Here is a 15,162-nt window from a genome sequence, read left to right on the forward strand (position 1 = left end):
GGCCATTAAATGATGAAGGTATACTCAGAGACCACGCATTTTTAAAAATCACTAACTTAAAGGAAAAAAAGTATTTTCCTGGTGAAACATTAAAAGCTTCTTACAGAGCTGGGAGCAGTGGTGCTCTCCTGTGATACCAGCACTCAGGAGGCTGAGGCAGGAAGATCACAAGTTGGAGGCCAGCCTCAGCAGGGTGTCTCTAAAAAAATAAAAATAAAAAGGACTGTGGATGTACCTCAGTGGTAAAGCCCCCCTGGGTTCAATCCCCAGCACTAAAATAGTAACAACAACGTCAACAAAATAATGACAATAATAAAAGCACCAGCAACAGCAGCATCTTCCAAATCAGGATGATGGTGATGAGGGCTCAGATGGCATAGTGGTCTGAGGGCATCACATGGTCCACTCACAGTGTTTTCTCCTTCCCCTCACCACCTGCCCTCACCGAAGCTCCTCTTGTAGGAGGGCGTGGGGGCATACCAGAATGTCTCGGAAGGCATTTGCCTGGAATCTGCCCTTGCAACATTTTTGCTTCCATCTCATTGGCCTTGACTTTGTCACGTGTTCTCAGCTAGCTGCAAGAGAATTTGGGGAATTTAATCTTTACTTAAAACAGGCCACAAGACTGGATGTGTAAGCGGGTATACTTTTGTAATCTCAGCCACTTGGGAGGCTGAGGCAGGAGAATCACAAGTTTGAGACCCTGTCTCAAAATAAAAATGTAAAAGAGCTGGGGCCGGCGTCTATATTCCCAACGACTCGGGAGGTTGAGGTAGAAGGATCACAAATTCAAAGCCAGCCTCAGCAACTTAGCAAGATCCAGGCTCAAAATAGAAAATAAGAAGAGCTGGGGATGTAGCTCAGTGATAAAGCACTCCTGTGCTCAATCTCCAGTGCCAAAAATAAAAAGGGCTGGGATGAGCTCAGTGATAGAGACTTGCTTGGCATGTATGAGGCCCTAGGTTCAATCCCTAGTCCTGCAAAAAAGAAAGAAAGAAAAGGCCACGTGACTAGCTAGAAGGAAAAAGAGGATAATGGATATTGGCATAGGTGACAATCTCTGCCCAAAGCTCTTTGGTAATAGAACATTTTAGAGGCTAGGGATATAGCTGCTCAGTTGGTAGAGTGCTTGCTTTGCATGCACAAGGCCTGGGGTTCAATCCTCAGCACCACAAAAAAAGAACATTTTATTCATAATGGTGGAATTTGGGAAATGATCTAAATTAATTATGAGTATCCATATTGTGGTCATATTAGGTGTATCAGGTGATTATGTTTATTCATAATTCTTGAAGTGGAAACAGATCAAGGATAGCATATTATTAAATTATAAAAATATGAGCTTTGCCCTATAAAATTGTATATATACATATTTATTTGTTTGTTTATAGTCTGGATGTGCTTGACCACTAAGCCACATCCCCAGCCCTATTTTGTATTTTATTTAGAGACAGAGTCTCACTGAATTGCTGAGCACCTCACCTTTGCTGAGGCTGGCTTTGAATTTAGGATCCTCCTGCCTCAGCCTCCGGAGCCGCTGGGATTACAGGTGTGTGCACCTGGCTAACATATCCATTTTTCAAAGCAGGAAAAAAAAAAAAAAACCTACTCTCACTTGCGTGGATCTCTGTGTTTCTCAGGCATATCGTGAGTGGAACTGAAGCTGGTGGGATTCTGAGGGTGTCTCACCTTCCCTTAGCACCCAGTAACATTCAGTGAAGGGTTGCCTGGGGGCTCTGGACAGTGGTATTTGGGATGCTGTTGATCACAGGCCTGTTGATCCCAGAAGAAAGCTGTGTCTGAAGTTCTAGGAATCATCATAAGTGTCAATCCCAGCTACTCGGGCAATCTAGCAAGCCCTGCCTCAAAATAAAAACAGCTGAGGATCTAGCTCAGTGTCCAACACCCCTGGATTCAACCCCAGTACCAAAAAAAAAAAAAAAAAAAAAAAGAAAGTCAGTGATTCCAAGCGTAGCTTCTGGTTGGGTTCAGCCAATGGGAAGGCACAGAGGGACACAGAGAGGCCAAGGCAGCTGGGTGTTACTGCAGGTTGTTTGCTTTTCTAGAATGAAGGTCAGAACTCTTGTTAGCAAGACAGCTTTGTTCACATGCTGCAGCCCCCTAGCTCCCTATTCCCTCCCCTAGCCTTCAGCCCTGCAGGAGGGAGTGCCCCTACCTGACCAGCCTCAGGGCTCAGCACTGCCCCCTGGGGTTTCCCAGCACCTGCCCCAAGCCTTTGCAAATGGCTCTTTTTTGTTGTTCTGTCCTCATATTGCCCCACTTGAGTGTGCCCTCTGGACCCACAGCAGGGACTTGGAAGACTGGAAGGGAAGCAACACCCAGCACTGAGAGGAAAAAGAAACCAAATCTACATGGCAGAGAAGTTGAAGGCAAGCCAGGGGTTATGAAACCAAGGGAGAAGTTTCAAGTAGGAGGCAGAGACCAAGAGTTTTTTTTTTTTTTTTTTTTTCCTGGCACTGGGGATTGAACCCAGGAGCACTGAGTTACATCCCCAACACTTTATACTTTTTATTTTGGGACAGGATATCTTGCTAAATTGCTGAGGCTGGCCTCAAACATGAGATCCTCCTGCCTCAGCCTCCCCAGTCTCAGGGAGTGCACCACTGTGCCCTGGAAAAGGCCAATAATTTCATGAAAATTGTGAGAAAGTAAAAAAAAAAAAAAAAAAAGATGAGAAGGCTGGGAGTGTACTTTAGAGGTAGAGCACTTGCCTAGCATGCATAAGGCCCTGGATTCATCCCCAGCAAAGTAAATAAATAAAAGAATGAGATCTCAAGTGAGTATGGGAAGGTCCGTCTGCAGCATGAATGGAGGAATGAGAAATGGAGAGAAATGAATGGTGGTTATGGCAAAGGGGTCTGATTCACAGGTTGGGAAGAGGAGAGAAGGGAATGCAGCTGAGGAGAGAATTGGGACAGAGGCAGGAGGAAAGGCAGCCAGGCCAGGCAGTGAAGAAACATGGATCTTCAGTCCAGGTGACATGGGCAGGTGGCAACTCCAGGAATGCGTGTATGCGTGCAGATATACAGCACCCACACTCACTCTGCACACGCACCAACACATACACACCACGAGCTTCACCCCAACCATCACGCACACACCAAAGATAGCTAAGTTTGTACACGTGCACACACCATATCACATACACGACAGTCACTGCCAGAGCCACAGTTCTTGGGAGCCCTTTAAACATCTGATTTTTGCTTTGCTGTGATAAACTTGTCAATTTGTTGGCACTGAGGGAAAACCCTGGTTGTTACTCTCCCCGTGATAAAGGATAGCTCACTGGGCAGAGTAGGTGCTCCATGGGTGGCTATGCTTCCTGGCTCCCACCAAGGTGTTGGCAAGGGCTACACCTGTGTGTGCTGATCTCCTAAGCAATAACCCAAGGAGCACCTAAAGATGGGCCTCACCAGAGCAGGGCACACACCTGTAATCCTACCTACTCTGGAGGCTGAGGAAAGAGAATCACAAGTTCAAGGCCAGTCTAGGCAATTTAGCAAGACCCTGCCTCAAAAAAATTAGAAGGGTTGGGGATGTAGTTAATGACAGAGCACCTTGGGTTCAATCCCCAGTCCCATGAAAAGAAAGAAAGAAGGGGAGAGAGAGGGAGAGACAAGAAGGAAGGAAGGAAGGAAGGAAGGAAGGAAGGAAGGAAGGAAGGAAGGAAGGAAGGAAGAGAGGGAGCCGAGTGCAGGAGCGCACTCTTGTAACCCCAGTGGCCCAGTGGCTCAGGAGGCTGAGTCAGGAGGATCACAAGTTCAAAGCCAGCCTCAGCAATTTGACAAGGCCCTAAGCAACTCAGTGAGACCCTGTCTTTAAGTAAAATATAAAAAAGGGCTGGGGATGTTGCTCAGTGGTTAAGTGCCCCTGGGTAGGGATCCACCAGTCACAGCCAAAATTCCTGTTCACTCAATGGAATATTCTAGAATGAAAATGATCTACAGCTACGTGCTACACAATACACACATCCTTCCTTGTAACATAATGTTGAGTAAGAAGAGCAAGATCCAGATCACTACATACATGTACAGTACTGTTCTCATAAAGCTCAAGAACTTTATCAACACTCAACCTGGGGCTGGGGTGTAGTTTAGTAGTAGAGTTCATACTTGGCATGCACAAAGCCCTGCCAGCCACTCCCTTGCCACCCCCCAAAAGTAAATACTACATAGTTTAAAGAAAGAGGCCTATAAAATAAAAACTCTTTCAAAAGAAAATGCTGCCAGTGCATACCTATAATCCCAGCAATTTGGGAGGCTGAGGCAGGAGGATCCCAAGTTTGAGGCTAGTTTCAGCTATTTAGGGAGGCCCTAAACAACTTAATGAGACCCTATCTTAAAATACAAAATTAAAAGGGTCAGAGATATAGCTCAGTAGCAAAGCACTCTGGGTTCAATTCCCAGTATTAAAAAAAAAAAAAAAAAAAGGCTGAAGATGTAGCTCAGTAGCCTGATCTACACAAGACCCTGGTTCAGTCCCTAGCATTGGGTGGGGGGGGGGGAGTAAGAATGCTAAACACAAAATTAGGGAGATCTAATTCCACAAAACAGAACTGCTTGCTTGCTCCATTTATGGATCCTGGACCTTGAAGGGACCTTGAGATGTCTAATCCAAACAGACTTTTTTTTTTTTTTTTAATCTGGGTGAGGTGAGGGACTGGCTTCTGAGGATCTTTTAGAGAGCTAGATGTCATTGTCAGTGATCTGTTTCCTGGGCTGCGTTCACTACCCACCCTAATAAGTCACAGTAGCAGCGAGCCATGCTTGGACCAACTATGAGACGGTATCATGGAACAGGGGTCCTGCTGAACCCCATTCCGTATGTCCTGTTACTACGAATAAAAATAAATAAAGTCCTCTCAGCTTGACCCTAGTTCTGCTTATTTTTGTACTTCCTCCCACAGTGAAGCCGAGGGGTCACTGCAACCTTGCTCTTGGCAATCGGGGTTAGGAGTGTGAGGCTGGGCCGGAAACGAAGGGGGGATGAGGCCATATCTGCTTTAACACTGTTTTAGATAGGCCCTTTGTGGTGAGGGTTTCCAAGAACCAGCGCAGCAGTTAAAGAAGCTGAGCGACATTTACAAGAAATGCGCCCCTGCCCCACCCCAACCCCCACCTCTTGTCCCTCTTCTCTTTTTTACCGCCTCCGACTAGTCCTCCCTCCCAGGCCAGAGTGAAAAATAGCGCTCAGACAGCTCCACTGAGCATTTCCACAAAACAGAACTGCTTGCTCCGTTCTCTGGACTCTGGAATCCAGACCTGACCTCTGGATCATGGACATGGAAGGGATCTTGAGATGACTAATCTATGAAGGCTTTTTTTTTTTTTTTAATACTAGAGATTGAACCCAGAGATGCTCTACCACTGAGCTGCATCCCCAGCCCAGGCTGGCCTTGAACTGGTGATCCTCCTGCCCAAGTCGAAGAAATTACAGGTGTGCACTATTACGCCTGGCTACACAAACATCTAACTAGCAAGGCCCTGGGTTCCATCTTTGACACTGCTTAGAAAGGCGGGGAGAGAGAGAGAAGAGAGAGAAGTGGTAATGAGCACAGATTGCTAGGGTCTCAAATTCTGACCTGTTATTTCTTTTGGGGGAGGTACCGGGGATTGAACTCAGGGCCACTCGACCACTGAGCCACATTCCCAGCCCTATTTTCTATTTAGAGACAGGGTCTCACTGAGTTGCTTAAGTGCCTTGCTTTTGCTGGGGCTGGCTTTGAACCCGTGATCCTCCTGCCTCAACCTCCCTAGAGGCTGGGATTACAGGCCTGCACCACCACACTAGGCTCTGACCTGTCATTTCTTCATGTGACCTTTGACGTGATACTTAGGCGTTCCACTCAGTTTCCTCCATCTGTAAAATGGGGATAAATAATGTCATCCACCTCATGGAGAGTCCTTGTGAGGATAAATAAGTTAATTCATGCAAAGCACAGAACGGGCTTGGCATGCCCAGAGTATTGGCTAATATCAGTAAGGAACTGCAGGGTAACAGCCCCTTCTGGGTGTTACCCTTAACAAGGTTACTGTCACCTTCCCTTCTAATCCTTTGCATCCCCTCCCTTTACCCAGCATTCTGCACTCCAAGGCCAAGCCCCACCTAAATAACCTAAATTCCAAGAAACCCCACCTAAAACCTTTCCTTAGATTCACAGAACTCAGAGTGGGCTTGTAACACTCTCCCATAATAATTAGCCTCAGGAGAAGAACACCCCCAGCTGCGAAAGGACCCTACACAGCCCCAAGCCCAGAGGGGTGGGACTTGGAGGAGCAGCCACTCTATTTCTCTGGGCTGGCACTGAGAAAACCTGATTCCTTCTTCCCCCGACTCAGCTCCTGAATATTGGCACTGGCAGGGTGGTGGGTAGCCTGCAACCTGACTCCAGTCACACGATGTGTCTGTCACTAGGCTAAGGGCTGTGAAAGATGCAGATGGATGAATCAATGGGATCCTGATCTAGGCAGAAATGGAACCTAGGGCCTTGTGCATGCAAGGCAAGCACTCTACCAACTGAGGTATCTCCCCAGCCCTGTGGAAACCTTTTCTAGAAAGCATTTTTGACCCAGTCTGACTCAGCAACTCTGCCATCCTAGCAACAGAGCAGCCGTATGTGATGTGTAGATGCATGAAATTTATGTACGAATACTCAATTGTGCTTCATATCATCTTCACATATAAGGACATTATTTTTCACCCAATTTACACTTACAAATGTAAAACCCAGGCTGGGCAAGGTGACGCTCAGGAGGCTAAAGCAGGAGGATCACGAGTTCAAAGCCAGCCTCAGCAATGTAGGGAGGTCCTAAGCAACTTAGTGAGACACTATCTCAAAATAAAATGTAAAGAGCTGGGGATGAGGCTCAGTGGTTAAGTATCTCTGGGTTTAATCCCTGTTGCCAAAAAAAATAAATAAATAAAACCCAATATGAGCCTGCGGGCTGTACAAAAACTGGTGCTGTACCAGATTCAGTCAGACTGATGCCTGGTCCAGTTGTAAGGGGAGTATCAGCCTCACTGGATTTCTCTGCTCCGCCTGTGTTCATTGTCCCGTTTTACAGGTAGGCAAACTAAGGTCTATCCTTCAAAAGCCAATTGAAATGTCACCTCCTCTTTGAAGCCTTCACAGGCTGCCTCTGCCAAGGGGATTAGTAAATCACTCAATCTGCTGCCCCCTACATAAGTAGAACTACATCCTTTACTTTTAAAATTTAAAAATAATTATTCAAGACAAACCAGAAGTTATAGAGTAATGTAAACACCTTATGAGACGTTGCTGAAAGTCAAAGTTCCCTATACAGAGAGGTACCTCCAGATCACAACCTCTCTGCCGCCTCCAGAGAGGTAAGAGCCACCATCCTGACTCCAGGAACTTCTTGTCACCCTGTACTTTTTGGTACTTTTATTGCCTCCATAAAGTAGCAGAGTATTTGCATTTACATATACTCGCTACTTACTCCTATCTTCCTAATAACCCTATCAAGGAGCATCTCTGTTTAGAGATTAGTCTCAGAGCTGGTAATGATTTGCCTGGGGCATTTACATAAGTGATAGTGCTAGGATCTACGCCTAAGGCTGATTCCCAAATTAACTCCTAAAATGACCCAGAGACTAAGTATGACCTCTAGCACTTCCCACACAACTCCTGATAACTTGCACCCAGTAGGAACACACAAACTCACTTCACAGGACAGAAGGGTGGGGTTTTGCCAGATTTTTTTTTTTTTTTTTTTTTTTGATACAGGGTCTAGCTAAACTACCTAGACTGGCCTTGAACTTGCAATCCTCCTGCCTCAGCCTCCTGAGTGGCTGGGATTACAAGTGTAATTTCAGGCCTGGAGCAAATTTTAATTGTTCAAGTACAAATTTCCAAGAGACATCAACACTCAAGAGATTGGCAGTGTTTGTGCATGTGTGTGTGTCTGTGGACTCCTATGCACACACAATTTGAATGAGAGGGAATAGTGAGAAAGAAGGGGTTGAACCTCAGAAAATCAGCCCCCCATAATCAAAAAATCCTTCCTTCCTCTCTGCAGCCACATGAGGACTGAGCTGGGGTTTGGGACCTCATCCAAGCTTAAGGTAGACAATGAAGGATGAAAGGTATTGTGTTTTGGATCCTGACCCTGACAAGAGTATATAGGGCCAGATTCCAAAGATTCTGTGGATGCAGGAGAAGGGGTAGAAAGATGACCCACAAGGGAGGAAGAATAATAGGGTGGCTCTTGATATTTATAAAGAAACAAGAAAGCAACATACTAATACTTAATATGAGTTAATAGTGACACAGCTACAGTGGTTTCAGAATATCAGGCTGTGTTCAGACTACCACTTAGTGGATTCAGGGGTTCTACCATCCAGTTTAAGTTAAAGTAACTCACAGAATAGACAAGGGGCCTATTAAACAGATTCCTGAATAGAAGCCACGGACTAAAGATACTAATAGAACAAGCAGTAAGACAATGGCAGAGCTAACATTTCACCTATTCCCAGTATAGACCCTTTATTGAGCACATTGGAGGGAAATGTAAAATAAACACAAGCATTTTCACCCACCATTGTTAATGACTGAACCTCACATTAAAGGTGAAGGGAACCTGAAAAAAATAACACAGGTATACAGCTTTCCATTAGACTCTACATTTATCAAGGATATATGCTCAAAACAGTTTGTATTCCTAGATGAGTCTCACTACAAAGCCAAGGTTGTTCAAATCCTGGGCTCAAGCAATCCTCCTGCTTCAATCTCCCTAGTACCTAGAACTCTAGGCACCTCACCATACCTGATTGCAAAATTTATCAGTGGTAGAGCTGGGGATATGGATTGGTGGTAGAGTGCTTGCCTACCATGTGTGAAGTACTGGGTTCAATTCTCAGCACCACATAAAAATGGGTAAATAAAATAAAGGTATTGTGTCCAACTACAAATAAAAAAAAATTTTTTTGAATGTTTTACTAGTGGACTGGGTGCCCTGTCACAAATCTTTTAATTCCAGCAACTGGGGAGGTTGAGGCGGGATTGCAAGTTTGAGGTCAGCTGAAGCAATTTTAGCAAGGCCTTAAGCAACCTTGCCAGATCCTGTATCAAAATAAAAAATAAAAAGGGCTAGGGATGTGGTTCAGAGGTTTAAAAAAAAAAAGTTTACTGTTGCAAGAGATACATGTTCCCACGTCAGCATTGTTGGAGAGGACATCCTACAATGATAAAAATGTCCTGTACAGCCAACAAGGTAGCCAGTAGCATCAAGTGGCTATTAAATACTTGGAGGGCTAAGGATGTAGCTCAGTTGGTAGAGCGCTTGCCTTGTATGCACAAGGCCCTGGGTTCAATCCCCAGCACCAAAAAAGAGAAAACAAAGACTACTTTATACAAAAATCAGAGGATGTCCTATTTCATTAGGGCCCCCTCATGACAAATCATGTCCACATTTGCTTAGTAAAAATGACTACCCCAGGACTCCCGCTGAAGCAAACCAGTACAGCAGGCCTTTAGTCCCTCACTAAAGGGCTCAATAAATGCACACCAAGTTAGCCTGCCTCTGCATGGACAAGGATCAGAAACCACAAAGTAAGACAAAAGGTTTTTATTCAAAAAATGCCAAGTATAAAAAAAAAAAAAATAAGATCTCTTTTATTCCCCTGTACAGTATTTCACTCAGATAAAACCAGCAGGCTACATGCTGCTCAGAACAGCCCCAGAGAGGATCCGGAAGGCACACCACCCAGAACTGCATCTCATATATCTATCCTATATACACTAGTCAGCAATGCCCCTCCCCCACCACCCAGGGAGCCCAAACCCACTGACATGAGTAGGCTCAGGGCCCCTACGGAAGTCAGGGAGCTGTAGCAGCTGTCCCGCCTGAGTCCCGTCACCCCACAACAGAGCAAGCATCGCAGCCCTCCCCAAAAGGTCCCAAAGTCAGAGGAAAGGAGGAAAGAAAACAAAACAAAACAAAAAAACCCAACAACAACCTAGGGCAGCAGCTGTGGAAGCTTAAGAGCAGGAGGAAGGGAACCAAATAAATAAATAAATAAATACATAACATTGACCTCCAGGTTAGAATGCGCATCTTTCAAAAAAAAAAAAAAAAAAAGTAAAATAACTTAAAGGCAAGAATTTTTTTTAAAATTAGATCAACTACAATCCTTTTGTATACTACCATGCCAACTGTACACACATTTACAGCTTTTCTGTTGATTTGCATTGTTTGTGCATTTTGTGTGTGTGAGGTCTTGGCTTTGAAACAGTTAAGTAAAAACCAAAAAGGAAGACCAGTTCACTGGGAGTTTTACTAAAGGAGGCAGAAAAAGGGCAGGTGGCTCGGCAATTGGCCCTGTAGCCTCTTCCATGGCACCTTTCATATGGAGGAGGGGGTGGGGGAGGAAAACAGGGAACCAAACCCAGGCAGATTTTTGGAGAAGCAGCAGGTAAAAGAGGCAAGTTCAAGTATTTCTCCCAGCACAGCCGGAGTCCCCACAGAAGGCACTCAGAAGAGTCGGAAGAGGTGACAGGGACTTAAAATGGTGCTAGTCCTATCCCATCCCAACCTGTTTTCCCCCTACCCGACCCATCGCGGCATTCAGCAGAACTCAGTGATGAAGGGAACAGTTTCATGGCAGGGTTCTCCCACCCCCACCCCCCACCCCGGGATTTTGCGGAGTCCAGCAATGCTGGACACCCATGAGAAGGAGAGAGTGTCTATGGGAGGAGTTGAGGCCTAGGACACCTGGAGTGGAGTCTCTTCCGCCCTATTGGGAAGGCAGCCTCCAGGGGCCTGGGGTCTGGAATGAGTTGTAAATGTTGTTCCTGTATCAAGCACTGTCCTGCTTGGCGAAAGTGTCACCGGTAATCGGGAAGCTGAAGACAGAAGCTTCCCCTCCTTGAGCATCTGATAGGGAGGGGAGGACCTGCCAGAAAGGCTGCTATTTGCTAGGCCCTGGTGACAGGCTGTGGAGATGGATCTCAGCAGTCTCTTGGGGCAGGAGGACATCTTGCATCCAAGGATGATTCTGGATGTCTTCAAAGGATGGCCGATCTGATGGTCTCAGAGCCAAGCACCATCTAATTAGATGCTGACACTCTGCAGAAAGCAGAACAGACCAAAGTTATGAATGACTCAACTTGTTTTTGCAATGCAAAGGTCTTCCCAATTTGTCTCCCAGGGGCCCACAGGTCTGAGACCCTGAGCAGGCCATGCACTGTACACAACACTGTGCCCAGGTACTCTTTCAGCTAAAAAGTGGCTCCCCTATTAAACCTGTGGTTTTCAAACTTCAATAGCTAGGGCCTTTCCCACGACACCCACTCACCAGAAATAGGAAGGATGATGACAAGAGATTTTCTATGACACATCACTGAGCATGGTGAGGTGATTCAATTCACCTACCAACTTAACAAACATGAAACCACCCAGAATGAGGTCACTGGGACCATAACATTTGGCCTTCAGGGAGATGGCTAAAAGAGCCCTTTACTTTTTTATTCCCTGGCAAAGTAACAAGGAGTTAAGGGATGTCTCCACTGGTAATTAAATATTTTCAGGATTTGTGAACAGAGCTTGATAGAGGAGTCCTTGCCTAGCATGCTGGAACACCTGCAATCCAATCCCCAGCATGGGGGGGCGGGCACTTTTCAGGAAAACCAGATTGTCTTTTCTTAGTATGCTTACACATGTCTTTCCTCTGACCTCCCAAGAGAAGTTCAAGTGCATATGATCCCTGAGACCAGCTCAAGTATAAACCACGGGCCTACAATTTTGCTAAGCCAAAGACCATGGCATTTCCTGGAGAGTGAAGCTCTCCAGAATTCAAGACTGCCCCACAGGTGCTAATAGCATCATGGTTCGTATTTTTCCTTAACTCACAGCTCCCCGGGGGTCAGAGATGTGGCTCAGCGGTACTTCACTTGCCTACCATGAGCAAGCTCTGGGTTCAATCCCTAACATTGCCAAAAAATAAAAAAGGGGGACTTCCATGAAGTTACCTGAAGAGACTCTCTGTCTGAAAAAAACTTGGCCCCTGATGATCTCTTCATCGTGCTCAAAAGGAATATCTCCACACACCATATCATACAGCAGGATCCCCAGGGACCAGACAGCTGCGGACCTGCCATGGTAGCGATGGTAGCGGATCCACTCTGGAGGACTATACACTCGGGTCCCTGCAAGCCAGGGGAATAGGAGAGAAAACACTCTTTTAACAAGAAACAAACATAGCAACTCGTGTTCTCTTTAAAAAGTACTGCCTCCCCTTTTCACAGGAGCTGGGTGAACTCCATTTTTGCCCTGTGGGCTCAAAGGAAAACGAAGGAGAGATTTATGGCATCTCTCCAACCCAAAGCATTACCCATCTCTCTACCAGCCCAAAGCATAAACTGAAATCCTTTACAATTCCTCCAAGAAACAAACAGGACTGGCTGTAGACCCAAAGTCTGAGGTGAGAATGTGGTAGGACCACCCACAAAGGGATGAATACCTACAAGTCAAGGGCTGTATCACACAGAATATCCTTAAACTTTGCTCTACAATGCCCAGGACCCAGGTGAGATCCTCATCACAGATACAATCCAGGCAAAGATCCTTACACAACACCCTAAGTCAAGGTGCCTTCATCCCCACCATCTGAGAACCAGGGGGCAGGCACCCACATCCTTTCCTCCCCAGCTGAAAAGGTAGACAGAGCTGCAGGGCTGGTTTCAGACCACGTGATTCCTGTTTACAAACTTTGGATAGTAAAAAAAAAAGGGGGGGTGGGGGTTGGGGAGAGGTCATCCCAATGGTGCTCACCAGGGGGCAGCAAAGACTTGAAGGAAAAAAACTTGGGAGGACCCAGCCAGCCATTAACTGTTAAATACAAAAAACGCAGCCCAACCCAGCGTCCTCCAAGGGCAAATAAACACAAACCACAAGCCAGAGTCACAAGTTTTGAAAGGCTGTCGTTTGTTAGGGTAAGCCACTCAGATGATGACCCACCCTCCTTCGCTTTGATCTCAGGCTCTCCATTCCTTCTTTTCTGAAAGAACCCGCTCCAAGCCCCTCCCTAAAGTAAGATAGGTTTTCATCCTCCCTGTGGACACCCAACTAATTTTCAAACCAGCAACAGATCTTATTTCACAACATTCATTCCTTACCCCCTCACCCCACAACACCCCCTAATATGTTTTTACATTTAGTGAAACTACTATTCCTATTCCTTAACCCTCCCTACATCAAAGGGGAAAGGGAGGGGGAACTGCGGTTCTAAGAACTACCTTAACAGAAAACTAATTCCCTTATGAAACAAAAACAAAAATTACAAAACCGGCATCAATTTTCATCTCTTCCCCCTCCCACCACCCCCCCTTTACTGGCGGGGAAACTGGGTCAGACTTTGGAAATCTGGGCTACGGCCGGTTGCCCATAATCTCTTATTCCTCGGGAAAGTCTGGAACCCACTGAAAAAAAATAAAAATCAAGCCAGAAACATTACAGGTTCAGCTGGCTTGAAATCCCCGGCTTTACTACTCTGGGAAGCTCTCCTTCGCCCCACCCCTGCTAGCATCGAGCCAAGCGGCCCAATGACCTTTACAAAAGGCCGGAGCAGGAGACTGGCCGAGGCCTCCAGGCCCGGCCGCGACACCTGGGCAGCTCCCTCCCGGGATGGCTCACCATCGAAATCTGTATATACGGTGTCCTTAAGCAGCGCCCCCGACCCGAAGTCGATGAGCTTGAGCTCGCCGCGATTGAGGTCGATGAGGATGTTCTCGTCCTTGATGTCGCGGTGAAGCACCCCGCAGTTGTGGCAGTGCCGCACGGCCTCCAGCACCTGCCAGAAGAAGCTGCGGGCCAGCTCCTCTTGTAGGGCCCCCCTTTCCGTGATAAAGTCGAAGAGGTCTTGCACCGGCTCGGGCCTCTCCAGGATCAGGACGAAACTGTCGGGCCTCTCGAACCAGTCCAGGAGCCTAATGACGCCGGAGAAGCCCGAGCTCACCTTCTTCAGCAGGACCACTTCCATGGGCACGCGGGTGCCATTGGGCTGCAGGGACGAAGGGCTGGTTAGGGCGGGAGCCGGGGCGCGCCCTACACCCCACCCACCGTTCCTGGGGGTCGCTCCCTTCAGAGCACTCACCAGCTCTCCCCAGTCGGAAATCCGGTCCTTCTCCACGTGTTTGATGGCCACCTAGAAGCCCCAAGGAGTAGATCGTTAGCTCCCCTCGCCGGGGCCAAAGCACAGCCGCGTGCCCCCCGCCCGGCGCTCCCTCCCCACTGCGGGGCGCCCACTCACCGGCAAGTTGTCGGCGACACGGATGCCTGAGTAGACTGAGCCGAAGCCGCCGCTGCCCAGTAGCGGGCCCACCTGGTACTGCGACTCCAGGGGCTCCTTCTCTTTGCCTAGGAAGGGGGAGACACAGGGTACTCAGCATCGGCCCGCGAGCCCCCAGCCTCCTTCCCACGCTGAGGGCGCCGCCGGCGCCCCCATCCTCGGACCCGGAGAACCCTTACCCGGCGCCAGCTTGGTGGTGTGCAGGTCGTTGCAGGGCGCGGCGCGCAGGTGGGCGAGCGAGTTGATTTTGGACAAGAGCATCCCAACCTCCAGGGTGTCGGCGCAGGGACCGTGCCTGGAGAACCTGCAGCAGGCGCTGGGGCTGGGGCTGTTCGGGTGGCTGGAGCTGTGGCTGCGGCTGGCGTTGCGGCTGTGGCTGCGGCTGGCGCGGAAGGCCGAGGGCGAGTCGGAGGACAACTGGGGGCGCTGCCGCGGCTGGCAGAGGGAGGGCGAGTCGGCAGGGTCAGGCAGCGTTGAGGACGACGGGGTGAGAGGCTCCTAGGGTTTCTGCGGGACAGAAAGCTCGTGGCAGCTGCTGCTGCTGCTGATCCCGCCGCCACTGCCGCCGACTCCTCTCCGGCCTCCTCCGCCGCCGCGGCCGCTGCAGCAGACGCCCGGCTCGCCCCGCCGCCAGGAGTAAAGGGGCGGAGCGCGCCGGCGGGGAGGGCGCGCGGGCGGGCGGGGACGGGGCGGGGCCTCACCGGGAGGCCAAGGCGGGGAGCTGGGCTGCCGGGCTGGCGGAGGGAGGAGAGGGGGTGGGGAAGCGGCGGGACCAGGCAACTCCTCTGGGCCCCCGCCCTGCGGGCTTCGTCGCCGCGCCCCGGCCCCGCCCCA

General features: G+C 48.4%; 1 protein-coding gene and 1 non-coding gene across 2 annotated transcripts; one reads left to right on the forward strand and one right to left on the reverse strand.

The window, feature by feature from the left end:
• Positions 1 to 9,298: 9,298 nt before the first annotated feature.
• On the forward strand, positions 9,299 to 9,366 carry Trnat-ugu (transfer RNA threonine (anticodon UGU)). Its single transcript has one exon. It is a non-coding gene; the product is annotated as a tRNA-Thr (tRNA).
• Positions 9,367 to 10,298: 932 nt separating this feature from the next.
• Positions 10,299 to 14,954, reverse strand: Pim1 (Pim-1 proto-oncogene, serine/threonine kinase). Its single transcript, XM_027943582.2, has 6 exons — positions 14,508 to 14,954; positions 14,290 to 14,396; positions 14,134 to 14,184; positions 13,674 to 14,040; positions 12,011 to 12,187; positions 10,299 to 11,108 (listed from the first exon to the last, which is right to left on the reverse strand). The coding sequence occupies exons 1-6, from the start codon at positions 14,587 to 14,589 to the stop codon at positions 10,951 to 10,953; spliced, it is 942 nt and encodes a 313-aa protein (XP_027799383.1). The 5' UTR covers positions 14,590 to 14,954; the 3' UTR covers positions 10,299 to 10,950.
• Positions 14,955 to 15,162: the final 208 nt, after the last annotated feature.

The sequence above is a fragment of the Marmota flaviventris genome, chromosome 6, assembly GCF_047511675.1.
Source record: "Marmota flaviventris isolate mMarFla1 chromosome 6, mMarFla1.hap1, whole genome shotgun sequence".
Classification (NCBI taxonomy): Eukaryota; Metazoa; Chordata; class Mammalia; order Rodentia; family Sciuridae; genus Marmota; species Marmota flaviventris.

Bases quoted from the DNA above. Each gene is read 5' to 3' on its own strand.
- Pim1 (XM_027943582.2), bottom strand. From the start codon at position 14,589: ATGCTCTTGTCCAAAATCAACTCGCTCGCCCACCTGCGCGCCGCGCCC. The intron at 14,397-14,507 runs GTAAGGGTTCTC...CCCCCTTCCTAG, and splicing joins CACCACCAAGCTGGCGCCGG to GCAAAGAGAAGGAGCCCCTG. The intron at 14,185-14,289 runs GTGAGTGGGCGC...TGGGGCTTCTAG, and splicing joins GTGTCGCCGACAACTTGCCG to GTGGCCATCAAACACGTGGA.